Here is a 24,305-nt window from a genome sequence, read left to right on the forward strand (position 1 = left end):
CTTCACTTTATTGTGCTTTGCTTTATCGTGCTTTTAAGATATTACGATTCTTGTATATTAAAGGTTTGTGGTGACTCTGCACAGAGCAAGTCTATCCACATTACTTTTCCAACAGTATGTGTGCACTCTAAGTGTCTGCATCACATTTTGGTAATTCTCACAATATTTCAAACTTTTTCACTATCACTATATCTGTTGTGGTGATCTATGACCAGTGAACTCTAATATTGTCATTGTAATCATTATGGGTCATCAAGAACTATGTCCACATAAGATGGCAAACTCAATATGTCTGCTCCACCAGCCAGCCATTTCCCTGCCTATCTCCTTCTGCTCAAGCTTCCATGTACTAAGACAAGGCAACACTGAAATCAGGCCAAGTAATAATGAAAGAACATTAAAATTTTAAATAAAGCCTGCCAAGAATGCCCGCCAAAATGAGATGGACATGTCTGGAAAAGCCTGATAACAGAATACTTCTTCCTTTGTATAACCCCTATCCTTATTGTCTTTGTAGAACTGATGATGGCCTTGCAAGGTAACTTACTTGACACATGACGGCCTTGCAATAGAACCTGAGATGTCTAAGTTCCCTTAGCAACCCATAATGTCACCCAACCCTCTAATCACAATGCACCAAATCTGCTTTTGTACCTCCCTGCTTGCCCTCTTTACAAAAGTCTCAGAACCCTGTCAGGCTGGGCTGACTCTTTGGAAGAGATCCCAGTCAAGCACACCAGAGTAAATAAACTACCTCCTAAACCTTCTCAGCACCATTTATTCCCAAGTTTTGTCTATTTTCTGTAATATTTCCTGGTTCCCTGAACAAGAAGACTGTGCTGACTGCTTAGGACACTGATTAAGACCTGGCAGCTAAAGCAGGGACCTCTCCCAGCTTTCTGTTGGGAAGGTGAGTCTCCAACTTTTCCTGTAGTCCCTTTAGATGCCTGGACTGGAAGACACTGCTCAGCATCAGCAGCCCTCATCAGACCCAAAAGAGAGGAAAGGACACAGTTGGTCTGGTCTTTTGATAGGGTAAGACCTTGGAGGGCAGGGGCCTGTGGGGCTCAGTCAGTCTGTTAGTCAGTCTTGCTCAGCCAAGCAGAAGGAGAGCTTGATCACTTCTCATTAGTGAGGCCACTGACAAAGGAATGGGGTTGGAATGAGTCAGTTATTCCTGATTCCACTGGACCCATGCTGCCTACCCAAGCCTCTGCTCCAGAATTTCTCCCATTGTCTGGAGGCCTGTATCTTCCACCCTTCCCATTCACCACCCAACCTGTGCTGCCTCTGGCCAATATTCCAGACTCCACATCTCCACTGCCAACAATCACTGCAGCACCTCCTGAACTCCAGACTAATTCCTTACCTGGTGCTATCAACATGGGCAGAAACACTGACAGCCCCATCAGATATTGCCTCTATTCTGCCACTCAACTCAAACCTCTAGTTCATATCTGGCTGCCACTTTGTGTCTTCCCTGGGGCCTGGGGAGGCATATCAAACCAAGTACCCTTTATGCATTATTAGCCATGTAGTTCCACTGACCTTCTGAATTGGAAGATCCACATCCAGTCCTATTCAGAAAAGCCCCAAGCAATGACTGACCTCCTTACATCCACCTTCCAGACCCACCTGCCAACATGGGATGACTGTCAACAGCTCCTTTTAACCCTGTTTCATACCATAGAACACTGCTGCATTCTAGATGGAGCTCATGTCTGTCTGAAATCAAACGTCCCAGACACTGTGATTGATCCTGACACTTGGGTGGACACAGTTCTCCCCTGAACACATCCAAACTAGAACTATAATATGGCACAAAGACATGAGACCTTAGATCAATACCACACAGCCCTCTTCCCAGGGCTCAAAGAAGGAGGAAAAAAGCCAAGCAACATGTTTAAGTTATAGAAGTTATTCAAGAACCCAAGGCAAGTTCAGCCAAATTTTAGGAGAGACTCTGCGAAGCCCACCAGGTCTATACACCCTTTAAGCTAGAGGCACCTCAAAATTAGCAGATGGTCAATGCTGCCTTCATTGCACAAGTCAGCCTCTGACATTAGAAGGAAAATCCAAAAGTTTGATGGCTTTGCTGGAATGAACCCTACCCAGTTACTTCAGATTGCTCAAAAGGTTTTTGTGACCTGAGAGAGAGAAGAGAAAAAAGAACAATATGAAGCAGATCACAGAACACAGCAGAAAGCTGTTCTCCTGGCTGCAATGTTAGGAAAGCCCGTTCTTGAAGTATCCCACCATGGCTAATCCCACCATGGCAAAAAATATAAGGGGGCCCCCAAAGCCTCATAACCTAAACTGGTGGTAGAATTTATGCCCTCGCAGCTGACCGATTTGCTCAATGCAAACAATTTGGACACTGGAAAGATAAATTACTCTGTCTATCTGTGGGACATAAAGAAACCTGATTGTTAGGAGCCACTCCATACTGAGACTTTTTCCCCTCTGTTTGATGAGAATGAATGGGTCAGACCAAGCTCCATTAGACTGGGCCCCTGGGAGCCCATGGGCATTGCCAGAACTGGGGGGAAACCTATGACTTTCATGGTGGACAGCAGGGCTGAACATGCAGCTATAACTCAGCCTGTTGCTCCTTTGACCTCCTTGTCAGTCCAAGTTATTGGTGCCACATGAATTCCTTTTGAAAAAAAAATCTGCTAGATCAGGTCCCAACAGATTGGTGGACACTTTATCAAATATGAATTCTTATACATGCCTGAGTGCCTTATTCCTCTTCTGGGACATAACTATCTCTCCAAGCTGGGAGAAACCATTTCTTTCACTCCAAATCAGCAGCTTCCCTCATGCTTGTGTCCACTGCTCCAGACTTGATATTCATTCTGACTATACCATGAAAAGAAAAATGGTGCCTGCATTAGCCTGAAATGCCTGACAATCATGACCCTGAAGTTTTAAAAGACTTGTTTCCAGAAATATGGGCACAGGATTTACCTCTGGGACTTGCAATCAACCATACCCCTTTGGTGATCAACCTTTGGCCCACTGCAGTTCCTGTTACTGTTAATTAGTACCCTAGGTCAAGAGAAGCCTGACTTGGCATCCAGCCCCATATCTAGCACCTGAGGCACTTTAGAATCCTGGTAGACTGCCAATCACCTTGAAACACTCCCCTCCACCTAGTGAAAAAAACAAATTACCAGCCAGTGCAGGACCTCCATGCCATCAACCCAGCTACCTTTCATCCCACTGAGGGTGGCCCCCCAAAACATGACTATCTCACTTTGACCAACGAGCTCCTTTCTAGCCGGCCAGATCTGAAGATGGAACACATATCTGATGCTGAGAACACCCTGTTTACTGATGGAAGTAGCCCAGTCAGGGACAGAAAACACCAGGCTCACTATGTAGTCATTAATATGGAAGAGGTGATCTTAGCTGGGCCTTTTCCCCAAAACTGGTCTGCTCAATGGGCTGAACTGTGGGTCTTAATACAAGCTTTCAACTGGACAAAAGGGAAAAAGGTAAATATCTACACTGACTTGAGGTATGCTTTTGCCACTGTTTATGTCCACAGAATTGCTATACAAGGAACATGGACTTCTCACAGCAGAAGAAAAACAAATTAAAAGCAAGGATGAAATTTCTCAACTCCTGACTGCAATTTGGAAACCTAAAAAGTTAGCCATTATCCATCATAAAGGGCACCAGAAAATAAAAACACCATCACTTTCAGAAATCACAAGGCAGACAAAGCTGCAAAGTTGGCAGCAGAAGGCTCTACGTGGGGAACAAATGATTTAGTACAGAATCTGGAAACCCAACATGAAAAACTCCCTAAAACTCTCCTCAGTCTCTGCAGCAGGCCCCTCTGCTACTCCAAGGAAGAAATTAAATGGGCACACATGAAGGAGCCTATGTGGGCCCAAATAGTGGTTGGACTTTACTGGATGATCAGATGATAGTTTTACAGAATTTGGCCTATGCCTAGGTAAAATGCTATCGTGACATCACAAATGGAGGGGAAAATGGCTATGAATCAGCTTCTAAGCTGCTACTATTATAATCCAAAATTAGCCCTCATCTGTGCCTCTGTTAGTCAGAGATGTCAAACTTGTACAAGGACTGAACCCCATCTGGGCCTAAACCCCCACCCAGTATCCAACATGCTGAACTTTCCCCATTTGAAGACCTACAAATAGATTTTACAGAGGTCAAGCTATGTACAGGCTACAAGTATCTCCTAGTGCTTGTCTGTACTTACTCCAGATGGCCACAGGCATTTCCCACTAGAACAAAAAAGCCACTGAAATCTGTAGAGTATTACTAGAAAATTATCCCTAGACATAGGCTGCCCCTAAACATAAGCAGTAATAATGGGCTGGCATTTGTGGCAGAAATAACCTAGAAGCTGACTAAAGAATTAAAAATCAAATGGAACTTACATGCAACATATAGGCCACAAAGCTCTAAAAGGGTTAAAAGGATAAATCAGACTTTAAAGTCAATATTAACTAAATGTCATCAGGAAACTCAGGCACCATGGGTAATACAACCTTTAAAGTTTTGTATGGGACACCTCCACCCATAATTAGGGGTTTCCAGGGAGACTTGCATCAGCTAGGCAACATAATATCTGCAGGAACAACTTACACATTTAGAAAAAACCTTTTTGCAAGCACACAAGAATATAGCTGAAAGGGCAGTCATCCCCACAGGGACCCCTGCACACACTTTCAACCCAGGAAACCTAGGATGCATAAAACATTGAAAAAAGGAGCCCCTACAAGCCACCTGGAGGGGCCCCTACCTAATTATTTTGACCACTTCCACAGTAATAAAGGTTTCTGAGGTCCAGCCATTTATCTATCACTCTAAGACCAAGAGAACTCACCCACATGACTGCTGGAAAGCCTACCCAAATGAGTTGGCTTCCATAAAGACCACCTGAGGCGACAACACACTCAAAGTCCTGCTCTCATCACTCCGGAAGCTGATGGGTCTATGCAAACCTAAAGCCAGATGGACATCATATATTGAATCATCTGCCCTGATTAATTCATGTTCTGCTACTCAGTTTGGTTTCTGGTTCCTCTCCTCTTGTTAATCTCAGTGTTTGACCTAGGGTTTTGAACAGTGTCTCCAGAGGATTGTGAAGTTCCCCAAAATGTCGCTTTTTTTTTTTTTTTTTATGTTGGTGTAACCATTGCACTGCCCTTCTTAAGGTTAAAATGACTGTCACTACCAATCTCTGTTTGCTCCTACTCAGCTTGCTTGGCCCACATGCTTGCCATGCAAATTCAGAGCACTGGGATTTCCAAGTCCAATTAGCTGGCACTACAAAGATTCTTAACCGGATGGGACCCCTCTCAGGCCACTGTATCTCTGTACCATGAGCCTGCCTCAATACAACCAGCCCCTTTTCCTCAGGCTGTGGAGGTTTAGATTGGGAACATGAATATTGGACTAATGACAAATACATTTGCCTTGGTTAGGACCAAAACCATGGAAGGTAACTGTAAAGGGACAAAAGATTACTTCTGTGATAGTTGTGGCTACCCAAATCTCTATTATTCTGGGTACAGGACATATAATTGGCAATCTCCCCTCCAAATGACCCTTAGGTCTGGTGCCTCTTATACAGTCTTAAATACCAACCCATCTGAAAATGATTTTTCTGATCAACTAAAACAGGGGGAAATGAAAAGGAAACTAAAATTTTAAATAAAGCCTGCCAAGAACGCCCTCCAAAACCAGATGGACATGTCTGGAAAAGCCTAATAACATAATACTTTTTCCTTTGTGCAGCCCGTCTTTATTGTCTTTGTATAATTGATGATGGCCTTGCAATGTAACTTACTTGACACTAATGATGGCCTTGCAATAGAACCTGAGATGTTTAAGTCCCTTAAGCAACCCATGATGTCACTCAACCATCCAATCACAATGTGCTAAATCTGCCTTTGTATCTCCCTGCTTGCCCTTCCTATAAAAAAGTCCCAGAAGCCCACCAGGCAGACTTTTCGGAAGAGAGCCCAGTCAAGACCACCAGTGTAATAAATTGCCTCCTAAATCTTTCCAGTGCCATTTTTTCCTGAGTTTGGTTTGTTTTCTGTAACATTAACAGTACAGTGGGTTCTCTTCAAGTAAAAGGAAGAGTCAAGTCTGTCACATTAAGTAAAAGGCTAAATACAACTAAGCTTACTGAGGAAGATTTGCAGGAAGGCAAACCAGAATTCATCCCATCAAACTGTGTTTCAGTCTCCATATTCGATCTTCCTATTTTTAGTATATATGCTACCAAAGCAAGCACATCAACCTTCCTTTACCCCTCACCCCAACACTCTCCACCCACTAGTGAGCACTACCCTAAACTCAGATTGATTTTTTCTAGCTTCCAAATATGAGAGCAAACATGTGGCACTTTACTTCACTGACCATATATCCTCCATCCATCCATCTTGCTGAACATGATAGAATTTTACTCTTTTTACTAGGTGAATAATATGTATGTATCACCTTCTCTTCATTCAGCTGTGAAGGGCAGCTAGGGCAATTTCATATCTTGGCTGTTTTGAATATTGAAGCCACAAACATGGGCATAAACATATTGCCTTGGCATGTGGATTTCATTTTTTAAATAAGTACTCAGAAGTGGGACAGCTGGATCTTACAGATTCTTTTTTTAGTTTTTATTTAATATTTATATCTCCTACTCAGAAAAAAAAGAGTCATTTCAAAATATTACTGCTCATCAAAATGCACCTGGTCACCCAAAAGCTCTGGAAGAAACACACAGCGAGATCAATATTGTTTGCAGTCCATGGGCTAAGGAATAATTTCAACCACTAAGACTTGCTAAATGTCTGTACTAACTTCAGATAAAATACATTTCTGAGAAAAGACAGTTACCAGGGATAAAGAAAGTCATCTCATAAGGTTAAAGGGTCAGTTAATCAAGAAGATATAAAAATTCTAACTATGTATGGATCTTTGTAAAAAAGCTTCAAAAGATACTAGGCAACAATTTATAAAACTACAAAGGAGAAGTAAACAAACTCATAATTAAAGGTGGGGATTTTAATACTGCTCTTTAAATAACTGAAAGAACACATACACCAAGAAAAAATCATCAAGGATACTGAAGACACAAACAAAACTGTCAACTAAATAGACATTTATAGAATATTTCACACAACAACAGATCACAAATCCTTTATACTGAGAAAGATAATACACTGGATTTTCAAATCAGTCTCAATCAATTTAAACAGATTCAAGTAATACAAACTACATTCTCTTATCATGATAGAATTAAATGAGAAGTTGGTAACAGAAAGATACCTTAAAAATCCCCAAATATTTCAAACTAAGTAATATACTTCCAAATAATCCCTGAGTCAAAGAAGAAATCAAAAGATAATATAGAAAATATTTTGAACTAAGTAATGAAATAAAATTTATCAAAATGTATGGGATGATACTAAGTCACCTCAAGGGAAACAGCATGAACAAAAACAAAAGGTCTCAAATCAGTGATCTCAGCTTCTCCATAAGGAACTAAAATAAAGCAAATTAAGGCCAAATTTTAAAAAGGACACCAGAAAGTAAAATGAAAAGACAAAAGCAGAAATTAGTACAAAAATAAATAGAAAAACAATTGGAAAAAATCAATAAAATAAAAAACAGATACTTTGAAATCAATAAACCTCTATTAAGACAAATCAAGAGAAAAAAAGAAATACAAGAGACACAAGTTATTAATATTAAGACAGATTACATATGAATGTAGATCCAATACACAGTACAATGAAAAATAAGGGGATATTATGAACTTTCTATTTATAAATTTGATGACTTTGGTAAAATGGGGAAATCACTTGAATGACACAAATTACCTAAACTAACTCAAAAATAAACAGATAACCCTATGTCTGGTAAATAAATTTAATTTGTGGCTAAATCATTCCTACAAAAAAAACCTCCAGACCCAGATGGCTTTATTGGTAAATCTCAGTAAAAACTTAGAGAAAAAATAAAATAATTATTCACAAACTCTTCTAGAACTGAAGAAACCCCACCTCACCTTTGATGCCAGAATTACCAATACCAAAACACCAAAGAAAGACAGTACATCAAATCGAATGCTACAATATAGATGAAAGATAATGCATCGTGACAAGCAACTTTTCTCTCAAGGATACCGGGTTGCTTTAACATTCGAGTTATCATTTAACATTATCAATCATCTCAGTGGAAGCAGAAAGCGCATTAGTCAAAACCCAACATCAGTTGTGGGATGAAAATCCTCACCATACTAGGAACAGAGAACTTCTCCAGTATAATAAAAGTATCTGTTAGTAACTCAGATATAACTTGACACTTTATGGCAGAAGTGTTTTCTACCTAGGCTCAAGAATAAAAAGTGGATGTCTGTTCTCACCACTTCCTACCATCTTTGTCCTGGAGGTGCTACTCAGCACGATCTGGAAGTCAGAGGTAAAAAGGATCCAAATGCAACGGAAGAGGTAAAAACATCAGATTCCTACAGGATATGAAGTGGATGTAGAAAAGCTCCTGGATCATCTGAGAAACTACTAGAATTTAGTGAGCTTAGGAAGACTCTGAGTCAGGAGATAAGTATGGCAAAAAATCAAATGCATTTCTACATACTATCAAAGAACAAATGAAAACTGAAAATTGTAAACTACCACTTATAATGGCATATAAACACTGAAGGATAAGTCTAACAAAAAAAATTAAAGTTCTGAAGAGTGAAAATGACAAAACATTGCTGAGAGAAATTAATGCTGGCCTAAACAAGTGGAGAGATAACCTTGATAATAGGGGAGAAGTCTCAGCATTATTAAGATGTCAGTTCTCCCCAAGTTGGATAAATTAAATTGCAATACCAAATAAAATCTCAGTCAGCAATTTTGTTGAAATTGACAAGCTAATTCTCACATTCATATAAAAATTCCAAGGACCCCAGGCAGGCAAAAAAACAACACTGAAAATGAAGAATAAAGGTAGAAGGCCTTATTCAAACCTTATTATAAAGCTACAACAATCAAAATAATGTGGGATTGGCACAAAGGTTTTTAAAAGAGCAGATCAATGGAACAGACAGAGTTCAGAAACCTCAGACACCACACTAAAAAGCACAATCCATAAAAGTGATAAACTGGACTTCATCAAAACTTAAACAACGTCTGTGCTTCAAAAGATAATGATGGAATGCAAAAACAAACCACAAACAAGAAGGAAATATTTGTGAAGTACATATCTGATAAAGAATGTGTATCCTGAATATATAAAGAACTTTTGAAAGTCAGTAAGAAAATAAATAATCAAATAAAAATGGGCAAAGTATTTAAATGGATACTTTCCCAAAGGTGATACATGAATTTAGATGGCAGAGCGGGACATGGAAAGATGTTCATTAGTCAGGAGGAAGATGAGAACTACGATCACAATGGGGCCAGGCGTGGTGGCACATACCTGCAATCCCAACACCAGGGAGACTGAGGCAGGAGGATCACCATGAGTTCAAAGCCAGCCTGAACTACAAAGCAACACCTTGTCTCAAAAACAACAAATCACAATGGGAGCTGTTACATATCCATTGCAAACTCAAAATGCCTAATGGCACAGGGTGCTGAAAAGGATATACAGCAACTGGAACTCTCATTTAAGTAGCAATTTCTTAAAAAATTAAATATACAACTACCATAGGACCCAGCCATTACACTTTTAAGTATATATTTCCAGTGACATGAAAGAATACGTCCATATAAAAACCTCTATACATATGTCCATACTAGTTTTATATGTAATAGTCAAAAATCTAGAACAACCCAAATGTGCACCTGTGAGTAAATGGATGGACTAAATTTTCGTGTATTCATACAACTGCAGACCTCTCATTAATAAAAGCAAAGAACTATTGCTAGACATTGCACACAGATGAATCTTAAAATAATTGCACCTCAATAAAACAAGCCATACCAAAAAAAGAAAAACTAATATACACTATAGAATTCCATTTCTGTAAAACTCTAGTAGACACAAGTTATGTACAATGTCAGAATGGATCAATACTTGCCTAGGTCACAGGACAGGGTGAATCAAAAAGATGAAATCACCAAAGGGTACAAGGACACCTTGCGGGTGACAGATGTGTTCACTGTCTTTGGCTTCCTGGGTGCATACATATGCCAAATTTAACTTGCACACTTCAATAGGTGCATGTGTGCCCATTAAACCTCAGTAAAGCTGTTAATTTTTAAAGAAGAAAATAGAAAATGAAAGTGATACTCAGAAACATGGCCTGGCCCCATCTAATACGATAAATGGCAACTCCTATACTTCATCAAAGGTTCAGAGCTGGGGCTACAGCGGTGAGTGCCCCCCCTCCTCAAAGACTCCTCAGTGAGGCTGGGAAGACAAACAAGCGAATAGATTACCACAAATGTAATTGGTTTTGAGTGATACTAAATTAAATTTAAAGACAGCAAATGGCACAGGGATTTAATATTCAAACAGAATTAGCGTCTTTGAAATGAAAGGAATAAAAAAAATTAAACCTTCTCTTTGCATTACAAATACAGATTTCTTAAATCTGTGTGATTCAGCATTCATATTATCTTGTGTGTATGTTTTCTTCACTTAGAGCTTTGGCATCTCCTCTCCCCACGTCAACCATGTGGAGCCTAATCTCATTTTTATTTGTCTGAACTCAGTGTGTGTTCTGGGGTAAGAGCGTTCTGAAAGCCCAGAATGGTGCTCTCTGGGCTGCTGGCAGTACCACTCTGCCCTCCCAGGGATCCACATGGAGGGTTTGTTGGTTACAAACCAGCGAATGTAACTCAGTAGTGGCTGGGATGGGCCGAGGACAGCAGAGCCTCTGGGAGGAGAGTGCTGGGAGGTCCATACCGGATTGACCTGGCCTGGGTTGGTAAGTGTCTCAGGATGCAGGCAAAGCATCTGTCTATGACAAGAGGCCCAGTAGAGGCTGCAACTCTGCCACCTGCCAATGACCCACAGGGATGAGCAGGTGAAAACCAAAAGCACATGAGTGTGTTTGGGAAAGACAAATACATGTGGCAGAACAGCGTGTACCACCTCCCCGTTGGAACAGCACAGCATGCATCAGAGCCTGAAGATGCCTTCAGGAGACACCTGTTCCTTGCTGTTTAACACTAAATTATTCACCCTCTTTGATCATAGAGTCCTTTTCCCACAAAGCAGCTACAGGCTAGCAAGATGCGGCTTTTCCCCAGTGTACAACTGGGGGATTTCTGCAGGAAGCTGACCAAAGCTTCGCCGCCCTCCTCCTTGGTTGCTCTGATGTCTGCTGGAAGTCTGGTGCAAGGTGAGGGGAGGCATGTGTGGGCCTCCAAGGAAGACCTGGTGCCTTAGACAACTGTGATACAGATGCAGAAAAATGGGTGCACTGGAATGGGAGTGCTAACAACTATAGCTCATGAGGCAGGGCCCAGCTTTATGAAGCCAGGAAGGTCTGAGATGGACATAAAGGCTTCTTTCTCCGTGTGTAGGTAATCAGCAGAAACAACACAAGGAAGCAAAAGGCAGACAGCAGCAGCAGGAGGCTTAAGCAGCAAACTCCTCTGAGTGTGGGAACTTTAGGGAAACCGATAGAAAGCACACCCATGTCCTCCCTCACAGGGAGACAGGCACAAAACCAGAACTGGGTGATGAGACAAGACAGCTTGAGAATAACTCCCTGGAGAAATCTGGGAGGTCCCCTGGGCAGAGGCAATGTGTAGCAGATCCCTGCAGGAAAGGTAGGTGCTAGACAATCAAAGAATCAAGAAGGGCGTAGCAGGTTGAGAGGAAAGTCCTGGCAAAAGCCTGGAGACAGGATATTAAAATAACCATGAGTCCACATATCTGCAGGGAGGGACCATGAGATAGTGTGTGGAATGGTATGAAGTAAGTAAGGCAGTAAAGAGGGGGTAGGGCCCTCCTGCTGCAGGCTGGGGTCAGGCTGTATGATGAGGGTTTTTCTCTATGAGCTGAGGTCAACCAGAAGGGTGAGGACTGTGGTCTTTGAGATCAGGAACACTGAGGAAGAACCCAATGGGGCTCAGGACGGTGAGTGTGGAGAGAGGAACACTGAGCTTGAGGTGGGGACGGAGCCTCCTGTGGGATCTCTGGCTCTGGAGCCCAAGGGCAAGGGTAGCAGTGGACATGGAATGTGCAGTTCCTGATGTAGGTTGGCAGTGGGGGAGAGGAGCTGAGGGAGTGACTGTGCCCCTTCCCTTCTATGAAGTGTGCTCCTCAGAGCCTCACTGCTGAGCCTCAAAGGTTAGCTTGTGCTCCTTTTGGTTTTTATTAAGTTTACTGGTACAATTCAGACATACACAATGATCATATTCCTCATAGGGAATTTGTACCCATACACAACATATCCTGGTGCCTCTTTTTTTTCTAATCACCTCTGTATTCACAAGCTTTGTTTCCATTTTATCTCTCTTTTATCATTTTGTTTTTCTTTTCCCTTACCTCCTTTTCCCCTCCCCACTCCCTAGTTCCCCTTTCTTTTGAACAATTTCTTCCTATTTCACAATACCTATTATACACTTTGGTCCTTATTTACCCTTTTGGTTTCTCACACCAAAGAAACAATGTGATATTTACACACATGTATCTAGTTTATTTCACTTAAGAGTGTGGTTTCAAGGTGCATCCGTTTACCTAGGATTGTCACAAGTTTATCCTTCTTTATGGCTGAGTAGCACTCCATTGTATTAAACAAAAAAAAACCACATCTTTTTTACCCATTCCTTGGTTGATGGTCATTTGGGCTGCTTCCAGGATTTAGCTATTACACACTGTGCTGCTATAAACATGGGTACACATATATCACTGTGGTATGATGTTTTTAATTCTTCAGGAAGATAATCAGAAGGGAAATAGCTAAGTCAAATAGGACCTGTAATTCTAGTTTTTTGAGAAATCTCCACGCTGACTTCCACAGTGGTTGCACCAGTCTACATTCCCACAAAGAGCGGAGAAGGGTTCCTTTTCCCCGCAGCCCCTCCAGCATTTGTTGTTGGTTGACTTCTTGGTAACTGCCATTCTTTCTGAAGTGAGATAGAATCTCAGCATTGTTTTAATTTGCATCTATCAAATAACCAGTGATGTTGAACACTTTTTCATATATTTATTGGCTACTTGTATTTCTTCCTCAGAGAACTGTTTATTCATCTCAGATGCCCATTTTTAGATTGGGTCTTTAAATGTGATAGGTCTAATTTTTTTCAATTTTTTATATATTCTAGATATTAGTTCTTTGAGGGACAAATGGCTAAAAATTTTCTCCCATTCTGTGGGTTGTCTTTTCACTCTATTGGTAATACTCCCCCAAACTGCTGTACAGATTTAATGCAATCTCAATCAAACCACCTCAAGAGACCTAGAATAGTGAAAACAATCCTAGGTAATAAAGGCAAAGCAGGGGACATTACAATTTCTGATTTGAACTTATACTGCAAAGCTACTGTGATAAAAATAGCATGGTACTGGCAAAAACAAAACCAAAAACAAAAAAGAAAAACAGACCTAAGGATCAGTGGAATACATTAGAAGACACAGAAACAATTCCAAACACACTCAGCCACCTTATTTTTGACAAAGGGCCCAAGCATGCTCACTGGAAGAAAGACAGCCTCTTTAATAAATGGTGCTGGAAAAACTGGCTTTCTATATGCCAAAGACTAAAACTAGACCCATGTCTCTTACCAGGCACTAAACTAAAATGGAAGTGGATCAAAGATCTAAATATTCAAACAGAAACACTAAATCTTCCAGAAGAGAGAATAGGTAGAACTCTTGAGGACATAGGTATAGGCAAAGATGTCATGAACCCTGATTGCACAGAAAATACTACAGAGAATCAACAACTGGGATCTCCTCCTATTAAAAAGCTTCTGCACAGCTTGCACTTTTGCACTGCTTGGTGAGCATCACAAACAATTTCCATCAAAGCATACTGTGACTTCGTGGTCTGCAAGGATTTGTCTAAAAATGGGAGCTGCCACCAACAGACGGAGCAACTCAAGTCGCATCACAGCTGGTCTTTCAAGAGACTGAGAGTAAGAACACTGTATTCCACAAAAGAATTTCCTGTGGGAAGTTCCCAAGAGGCCAAACTAGAGGGTGCATGTCTCCTGCTTGCTTGCAGACTTGGACGGAAGCCACTGTCTCTTGAGAATCCAGCCAGCACGACACGTCTCCATGAAGCATCAGAGAAGCCAGGGTGACTGGGATCTCTGCTGCAGGCCATGTGGAGAAGAAGCACCTTACCCAGCTGTTGGGAAGGTTCCGGAAGTCACCTTCCTCATTCAGAGTCAATGGGCCTCAAAAGGGCAGCTTCTGATGGATGACCCAGTGTGGTTCCCTCCATCTAGGAAGCTCAGCTCTTAATTGCTGCTTTTGTCTTTTCTCTGAGGCAAACTGTGAAGTGCTCATTGATGCAATTTCCTACACTCTATGTACATCGACCAGCTTTCAACCAAACCTTTTAAGAATCCATTATTTGCACAGAGCATTGAAGATTCAGCAATGAGCTACAGCTGTTCACGCTCTCAAGAGACTCAGAGTCCAGTGGCCACCTTGATTAATGGCTCATTTTATTTTCTAGTTCTTTTGAATCCCCCACCCTCTGCCAAGTAACTTCTAACTTCATCCGTCAATGAAAATATAGGTTAGACCCGAAAATATAGGTTAGACCCGGACATCTGTTCGCCAGTGTCCCCACAGTCAGGCGCGAGGATTTGTAGAAACCGCTGGCGAAGCTCAGACTCTGAAGACTCCCGCCGCATCCGATTATCTCTTCTCCAAACAAAGCAGCGCTGTAATATGCGACAGCAGTGCTCGCAGTTGAAGAGGTGTGCACATTAAGAAAACCAGTGCACAACGAGCACAAACAAAAACATGTGCCCTTGAGTGTTTATCCTGAGTCCAGGAAAATACATTAACCAAGTCAAATAGAGAAAAGGGACTAGCGGGCTGCAATCGTAAGGGACAGGGGAGCAGGGCCCCAGCTGGCATCCAAAAAGACAAGCATGGTGGGAGGCAGGGGAGAAGGCACAGACCCGAGCTCGTCTGAGGGGCTGAACTTCCACCAGGAAACGGGAGAGCATTTTCCCGAAGTGAAAAGATGGGGACCCCCATAAAGCAGCCGAATGTTGGAGATAATGTTGAATGGTGACCCACCATTCAATGCCTGCCCTTGGCTTTTTTCTCCCTTTATTTTTCCAAGTCATTACATATGATACACAGTGAGTCGGCCAACAATTACTTGTCTGTGGCTCTATGTGTGGATAGTTTTAAAAATTTGCAGAGCTCTAAATGATGTAACGCTACAAAAAAGAATGTCAGGGTTCTTTTTTTCCATGAGATGATGCTAGAATAGGAACCTGGACTTCAGGATGCAGCTGGCTCCTAAGCATAAGCCTACAGGTATTTAGAGAACACCTCAGTCATTTGCCAGAGGCTGTGCTGCAGTCCAGGGTCAAAGCTGTACAAATGTCTCTGCCTTCACATCACAGACTTCAAAACGCCCATGTGCTGGCACCAAGAGCCAACTGAGAGTGTCCCCATCACAGAACACACCTGAGCCCTATTGCCTCGCTTTGCAGAATCAGATGCTGACCACGACCTCAGTATGGCTGCCAAACCATGTGCATGGCATTCGATTTGGTGAACAGGGTTTCCCAGCCACAGTTTTCATACAAAACAGCACAAGCACCACTGAAAATCTGCATGTCTTCTGGGGCCTCCATTTTCCCATCTATACAATGGGGATAATAATAACTGTCCTCCAGAGCATTGATGAGGACTAAGAAAGGTCACAAACACACAGGCACTGACAAGAGTCTGGCATGTCATAGGTCAGCTAAAGAAATGTTAGGGGTCATCCTTTGTCTCTCAAGGAAAAGAGCCCCCTGTAGAGACAGAAGCTAAGAAAAGAGATAAGCAGAGGTCCCCCGTGACCCCTCGTAGCCCAGGGTCCTTGCATCCTAGCTGGCCTAGGGTGCACTGCTGACTGTGGTGCAGTCCAGCTGGGCCCTTGGGTGTGGCGCCTCCATGATGGCTGACAGGTGCCGCCACCTGTCTCCTCTGGAGGCACTGAGGCCTGGGTTCCCCTACCCCAGAAATGCTGGTGTGCTTACGAGTAAGGAGTATCCCGGGAGATACTCACACTGGGGTGTTTGGATTCAGGAGCAAGGAGCAAGGAGCAAGAGTCAGAGGCCCTGGGTGAAGGGGTGAGGGTGGCAGAGATTCATGGGAAGGAAGAAAAACAGCTCAGAAATGTGAAAATAAAGCATAGTTTTTAAGACTGACCAGAGAAACACTGACTATTCAATGTGGAGGAGTCATCAAAAGTGAAACCGGCACTGGACTGGATTTCCAAGGCCTGCGGAACACTGCTTTGCTCTGGAACAAAGGACAGAGGGCTTTGAAGGCCCTGCACAAAAGCCAGCAAAGCATGAAGAATCAAAACTTTGCAAGGATCAAGGAGGCCTGGCGCAAGCTCTGAAGAGAGGAGAGGGGAGGTCACATTCCTTCATCTAATTACCAGCACCACCATCTGTACCCCAGGGACAGGGACGGCCACTGAGCATGTCTCCACCCAGCTTAGGGAGACACAGAGCTGACAAGATGGGAATCTATGCGAACACTGTGAAACGTGGGTCTCACATGCAGTCACTGTGTGACATGACCTGCCCCGTATTAACATCAGCACCCGAGACTGTCTCAGGTATGTTACCCTGAGCTCATGAGAAACACACATCACGAAAGGGGAAATCACCCACATAATAAGCCTTGCACCCTCCAGCATGAAGCCTGAAGCTGCTGGACATTGAGCAGCTAATGCAGGAGCTGCTGGGGGCCACCACCCCAATGGAGGCAGCTCTGGGATGTTCTCCTCCAGTCCACGCCAGTTAATGCCCCCCGGGGGGCCACAAGCAGCCTGGGCTCACACCTCCTGAGAGGATAAGAAAGCCAGGGCATGTGGGCACAGGCCTCTCCTGTACAGTGCCAGCTGCATGGGGAGGCCAGGGCCAGAAGCTCCCTGAGGGAGAATGACGCTGGCCAATGACAGTGAAGATTCCCAGTCCCCTGGGACCAGACCAGTGAGGTGGCCGGTCACAGACACACTTCTTACTCATCAGTGGGTGCAGTGACCCCACTCGCAATGGCTGGCACACAAACACACTCACATACACATTCACACATACACATGTGCATATAACCTCACACAGACACATGCAACTCACACACATGCACACTCATATGCAGTACAGCTGACACATGTGCACATACTCAAATACAAACACACTCATACACACATGTGCATATAGCATTCTCATACAGACACATGTAACTCATACATGCACACTCATGCATACATCTACACACTCACATGCATACAAATACATGCATTATATATGTACACACCACTCACATGCACATACAACTGACACACATGCACTCACATACACATATGCATATGTACACTACGCCTGCACATCCACACATGTGCACAGAAAACTGACATACGCACAATCCCAAAGATATACATATGTGTGCACACATATACACTCAGCATACACACTCACATGTGCATGTACACAGACGCAGCATGCACACTCACACAAATACCTATATATGCACATACAACTGACGCATATCCATGCATATATTCACACATACACCTTCATACATGCATGTTCAAACTTACACATTTATGCACCTACAACTCATTCACACACCAACTCACATGCATAATACACATATACTTACATGTACATACAACTCATACACACACTCACAATGCATATCCATACATTCACACATATTCATACTCTCACAATATACCTTCTACACACTCACAAGTGTACATGTTACACTTACACACTCATGCCCACACACATAACAAACACGTACACTTATATGCACACTAACACACACATTCTCAGATGTGTCCATCACACATACACACCATACACATAGGCTCACATATGTACAAGCACACACAGAGTCCTGCTTACACTCTTACATGCTCGCATATGTCTCCCACACACTGTTAACATCCTGCAGGAAACGTGGTTTCCACCCCCACCCCACTGCCCCAGCCTGCCCCAGCCCCTGACCAGCCACACCACCTTGCCCACTCCTCCTGTGCCCCGCACAATGTGCTGGCTCTGACGCTCTCATGAACTCTGGTCTGGCTTCTCCCCTGCTTCCTCCCGGCCCTGGGTGAGTGTCTTGGAAGGTCAAGCCCAACTCTCTGACCTGTTGCCTTGGAGGGTGGAGCCCCAGGTCCAAGTAGACAGTACAGGACTGCTCTGAGCTTTCCCGGGGGGCAGGACTCAGGCTCAGTACTGGCCAAGCCCTCTACATTCCAGGGCTCTTACCTCATTCACAAAGACCCAGTGGCTGTCCTTGGAAGCCAGGTTGGTCTCCACGGCCTGCAGAGAGAAGAGAACTCACGTGAACGGAAGCAAGCTGGAGCCAGCAGGCACTCAGGGTGGTTGCTGAGATGGGGTTTATAAACACTGTTCTTGCAGAAATTCTTCCTCACCAAACGCTGTCCCCTTGAGGCCCACGCCAGCTGCCTCAGAGTCAGGAGGCATCGACGAAACACAGACATCTGATTCCCCACCTTCTTCCTGCTCTCCTGCACCAGCCTGGAGCGAGGTGAGAGAAGCAGTTGCTGCAGGCACTAGGGGGCCACAGCGCGGGAAACCTGCCTTCCCCAAAACACCTCTCTGCAGAAGCACTTGGGACACAGCTCATCAGAGCCCCAGGATGTAGAATCAGGAAACTGGAATGCTGGATTCATAGCAGCTTGTCCAGCTGTGTCGGATGACACAGGGAAAACAGAAACTCTGAGCTGGGCCTTGGAGCCACCCCCTTTCGGGGTCTTCCCAGCTCCTGGGGAGCAGCCCACCCGCTGTCTCATCATGCTTTGTTCTATTTGTTACAGTGCTCACCTGCTCCAGGCTCGGACGGTTATTAGCAGCTCATTTATTACTCATGTGTCTTCTCTCCTGGGGTGGGGAGGTCTAGGCGCCACACCAGGACACTCATGAACTTGGGGGGAGCTTCAGTGGCAGTCCACTTTTATTTATATATTATTATTTTGCATCTTACAATAGAATTTTTATTTCTCTTTTGATTAGAAAACTAAAAATGTTCAAAGCCATCTCATAGCGTGTCACCATTTTAAAAGAATATGCTAATGTAATGAAAATGTCCCACTGGTCCCTCTAGAATCATCCCCCATAGTTCCTGCCAAAGGCTTCTATATCACAACTGCAAAAGCCTGTCTACACATGTGTATCAAACAGGTGTCTTTCTTAAAACCATGCCAGACATGACACACCAGGCTAACGTTCTCATGTTTGACTTGTCATTATATTCGCAACGCATTTCCTGGTCAGTACTGAGGTCAGACTGCTACTTGACAAATGAGGCATAGAGGGCTCAGAGCCTGCACCAGTGACCCCACCCACATGTGGCCCAGCAGGGTCCCAGGCTCTTTGGGACCCTGTACAGGGCAGTGTAGGACCTCCCTCCCCAGTGGTGGGTGTGCCCAATGGCAAGGGTGATAATGTCAGGAAGATGGAGGTTGTGGACAGCCCAGGTGAGCTCCAGCCCCCATCCCTGTGCAGCCAGCACCCCAAGAACAGCAAGAGTGGGCATAGGGACTTCCTTGAGCCCACTGGAACTGAAGGATGCAGATTTTGTTCTCTAGCTCATGAATAAGAAGATACCACACCCTGAGAATATAAACTGAGACAAGACTAGAAGGGGGTGATCTCCACTTCACTGCCTTTGGTCCATTCCTGTCATCTGTACAATGCAAATGACACCTGCCCCTCCTGTCTGCCAAGGTATGGAAATCATCAGTCTCAGAAAGAAGCAGACACCAAGAGTGGCATCCATCATGTCCCGAGTGTTCCTGAAGCAGAGATGGGAAAGAAGTCATCCCCACCCTGTACATAGGTCCAGCCTCACCTCCCCATTTACTCACACTCCAGCTTGGGTCCTGGGAGCCTGTATGGGCCCCACAAACCCCTCATCCTGTTCTCTTCACAACCATCACACAGGAATCCTCAACTGTCCACATGTCAATCCACACAGACCTGGCCGTTGCCTCCTTCCTACCTGCAGGAGACTCCGGGTGCTACTCTCACACTCAGAAGACAGAGGGTGCCAGAGATGCCCTGGGTAAACACCGAAGACCCTCAGAAAGGCAGGGGTGTGGGGTCTGTTCTGCCTTGGGTGTTGGTCAACTGAGTCACCCTGCTTGATGGAGGACACCACTCGACGTGGCCTAGTCTTCGGCTCGGACGTGTAAGCCAATGTCTACTTAAAGAAAGTAAGGCTGCTGAGAGGCCTGGACAGTGTAGTGCCTTTAAACACATGGAGAACTATCCTGTGTGAGAGACTGGAGTTTATCTTTACAGCCCCTGACAATAGATTTTAAACCAATAGCTCCAATAAGCAGAGACGATGATCAACTCAGCTTCTGTGAGAACATCCTGACTTTCCAAGTAGTTCGAGAGGCAGCGGGTGGCCTTGGAGTCATGAGGTCCCATCCCAGGAAGTGCCTGAGTTGTGGCAGCATTCACAGATCAACAAAGAGGCTCATCACGGTGAGGGCTAAGCCTCCTTGACACGCTGACATCCACACCATGGTTCCCAAGTCTGGCTGCATGAACAACCTCCCAGGGGGTTTCTAAAAGTACAGAGTCCGTGCAACCCCATCCCAGCTCAGGGTCTTAAGTCTACTGAGTACTGAGATGTTCCTGGAATCCGGTGTTGAATCCAAGCTCCAACCCTGCCTCCTAGCCCTGGCAGCCAGGATCCCAGCTCTGTGCACTGGAAGGTGTAGTACACCTGCACAGGTAAGGGGGCCTCTGCTTGTCTCCCCTGGAGCTAGCACTATGGACCATTTAAGCCAAGAGCAGGAGGACCCCAGGGAGCAGGTGGGAGCCTAGCTCCCTGAGGAGTCTTCTCGCCAGGTGTTGACTCACTCACACAGGGAAGATAGTCACAGAGGGAATTGATCAGAAAACGCTGCAGGACAACTGGCCAACTTCCCTGTCCTACTTTCCCTCACCAATTAAGCAGCAGCTAATTTGTTAAGCCTCTTTTCCCCACACAGAGATAAAGAGCACTTGGCTGCAGTCTTTTTCCAGAGGCCGTGGCTCACACAGAGGCCAGCAAGGGTGACAGGAAGAGGTAGCTACTGCAGGCTGCGCAAGAACCCACAGCCCTCCCTCTGCGGTGCGTGGGGGCTGCCAGCCTGTGGGAAGGGCCTAGTGCTGCAGCTCAGGCCCAGGGCTCCCCCAGCTCCGCTGACTGCCCTACTAATGTGTCTTCTCCCTTCCTCTCCCAGCTGTCTCTGCAGCAGTGCAGGGTGAGTCCTCCCTAACTGGCAAGTGCAGGGTGGAGGTTTAGCTGAGTCCTCTCACCAACCTGCTCCACGCCCCACAGTGCCTGAGTTCCAGGCAGGCCGCACGCTCTGCCCACAACCCCTCACATCCTGTGCATGTCTCATTCCAGGGACTCCCCACATGTTCACTCCCGACCACAACACCCAAGACTCCAGCTGCCTGAGCCCTGCTTGGCACTCTGGGTGCCCAGAATTTACACCTCTCTCCTGGACAAGGAGCACCTGGAGACAGATTCCAGCAGACTTTCTCCCTGCCCGGGGCTTCCCATGCAAGCTTAGCGATTTCCAGAATCCCTCTGCAGGATGGAGCTGGAGTGACCTTTCTTGGCTTCCTACACCTCCCTGTTCCCCCACCCCCGGCTCTGTTTCTTGCTTTAACTCCTCTGGGAACGTTTCTTAATAAATCATTTTCACATAAATCCTCCTCTCCAAGTCGGCTCCGGGAGCCCAATCTGAAACAAACACCTTCCGCCTGGGATTGTGGTGAGAGTTAAATGAAATTACAGGCAAAGCCGTCAGCCCAGGAGGAAGCGCACTATAGACGATCAGTCGTCAAGAAGGTCTCCACATCCCCTCCCCAGGGCCTCCTGCCTGCTCTTCTTTGATGGTCGCTTTCAAATGTGCACAAGTGCATCATCCCTCCTGCCCTCCCTCCTTCCTTCATCCAACAGATGAAGGCCCAATGGCTGTCCTAACGCTCCATATCCAAGTAACACTGGAGGCCTCTGCACAGAGGAGCTGACCCAACAGGCTAATGAGGGCAGCTCCTGTATCCTGCATGGAGATGGCACCTCAGCTGGCCAGAGGACAATGGATCCTCAACATAAAGTAGAGATTGGGTGGGGACTCACACAACCACCAAGCTCCCCATGGAGTGTGGCAGCCAGGGCCCAAGTCAAGGTGAACCCAATGGGGTTGCTCGCTGCAGTAGCCCAAGCCTCACCTAGCACAGGTCACCCTGCTAAGTTGCTATGAGCCCTGCAAGGCCCAGGCCCACTTAGATCTGTGACCAACAGAACCCTGTAGAAGAAAAGCTGAGGAAGTAGGACTTCCAAGGGTCAAGCCAACTTTTTTCAAACTCTTTTGAACAGCAGAGGTGGCAGGTGCTAGCAGTGTAAGTGGACCATGGGACAGGCTGGGAGGGTGGACACAGGCAGCTAGTGGAGAAGGCACAACATGATGCAGGGACGTAGCTGGCTATCATATGTGTGTCAACTTGCATGGACATATATACATTGCCACCCACAATTTATGCACTGTCTGTCATATGCAGCCTCTGGGTGGCTGAGTGAGGACAGAAAGTGTCCTCTTGTATATGAGTAGCAGCCTTACTCTGAACCCCAGTGGCTCATGATATAAGCAATGCTGGGGCATATATGACACAAGATATCAACATGCCATCCTGTCCCCTGGAGACAGGGGACATTTGAATTCTGTTCTGGCCACCCTGATCCTACAGCTCCCATGAAGAAGGCTGAGGCCCAGCTCCAGCTCTTGGTCCCCAGCAGGGTCTGGACGGAACACAGGGTAGGCTGAGGCAGCAGGTGTCACAGCTGCCCCTCTGTGGTGTGGTGATGCAGATCTGATCCTGACAGAAGCAGAGAAGTTGAAGTGCTGAGCACACTGGAGGAAGTGGACAGCACACTGATCCACTGGAGGAAGCCTCTGTAGCTGAGGCACCTTTCCCTGTGTCCCCAGCCCGTCCAAAGCAGGGTAAGTTTATGTCATTTCCAAGAATTGCAAAAGCCTGCTTTTATTAGGCATCTCCTTAATACAATTCAGTGTTTTCCTCCACGCCTCATTTACTTCTAACCACCTAACCAGGTCTGCAGTGGTTTTGTCCCCCTTCATAGACAGGGACTGAGACCTCAATCTAGAGGCAGATCTTTGCAGAAGGCTCCTGGCCAGTACTCAGCACAGAGCACATTTGAATCCAAGTTCAGTGACTCCAAAGCCCATGTTCTTATTGTCACCTGGTCATGCTGCTCTGCAAAAGCCCAAACAACTGTCAGAGAAAATGCGTGAGCCTCCAACCCAGCCCCATGACAATGGGAACAAAACAACCTTTCTTGTCATTTCTGAAAAGACACCATTATAATCAGCAGTGTCTTCCATCTCCAGGTTAACTTGTTCCCAAAGCCTAAGACCATTATGCCACCTGGTTGTTAGGGGTGAGGCTTCATCTTGACCCACAGGACTAGGAATTGAGTGGGAAAAATCCTACCCATGGAAGCCTTCCAACCCCATCACTGAGGATTTATTTTACAAAGTGCAAATGCCACCTATTATTTATGTGTCTGTTAATTATTGGCCACTTATCTGGGCACCACCCTCCCCAACACAGGGAGCCCAAGATAATAAGAGCTTGTCAGCAACCAGCATTTTTTTAAAACCCTAACTCTAACATTTGGGAACACTCTCCCCCCACGGAGCCCAGGGCCTGGCACTTTCCCAAGGACAGACACCCAGCTAACTTGAAAGCCCCGCGGCTGCCTTTGCAACAACGTGCTATTTAGAAACAATCCTCCCTGTGCTGTGTCACCCTCCAAAGTAGGAGGGAGCACAGTGTCCCCTCCTGTGCAAAAGAGGAGAATGGCTGGCTTCAGGGGGACGATGATTTAAGGAGCCTCTGCCAGACAATCAGCAAAGCAGCCACCAGGAGGCCTGACTTTCATAAGAGGTGCCCAGCACCCCAAGTTAACCTTAAAGAACAGTTATTATGGGGGCCCCTGAGTCTCACAGGGATTGGGCTTTGCAGGAAAAGGACCCAAGATCCCGGCTCAGCTACTGCTCCCATTTACCTTAGTGCGTTTTTTTTTTTTTTTTT

The 24,305-nt window shown here is 45.1% G+C and overlaps 1 protein-coding gene across 1 annotated transcript in view; it reads right to left on the reverse strand.

Annotated features, from left to right (window-relative positions):
* Window positions 1-24,305, reverse strand: part of Grid1 (glutamate receptor, ionotropic, delta 1) — a 661,017-nt gene that overhangs the window by 272,234 nt on the left and 364,478 nt on the right. The window contains exon 6 of the mRNA XM_013506310.1: window positions 18,429-18,482. Within this exon, the coding sequence (XP_013361764.1) occupies window positions 18,429-18,482 (54 nt within the window). The remainder of the gene's footprint in view (window positions 1-18,428; window positions 18,483-24,305) is intronic.

Source organism: Chinchilla lanigera, unplaced genomic scaffold, assembly GCF_000276665.1.
Source record: "Chinchilla lanigera isolate Chin_1 unplaced genomic scaffold, ChiLan1.0 scaffold00109, whole genome shotgun sequence".
Taxonomy (NCBI): Eukaryota; Metazoa; Chordata; class Mammalia; order Rodentia; family Chinchillidae; genus Chinchilla; species Chinchilla lanigera.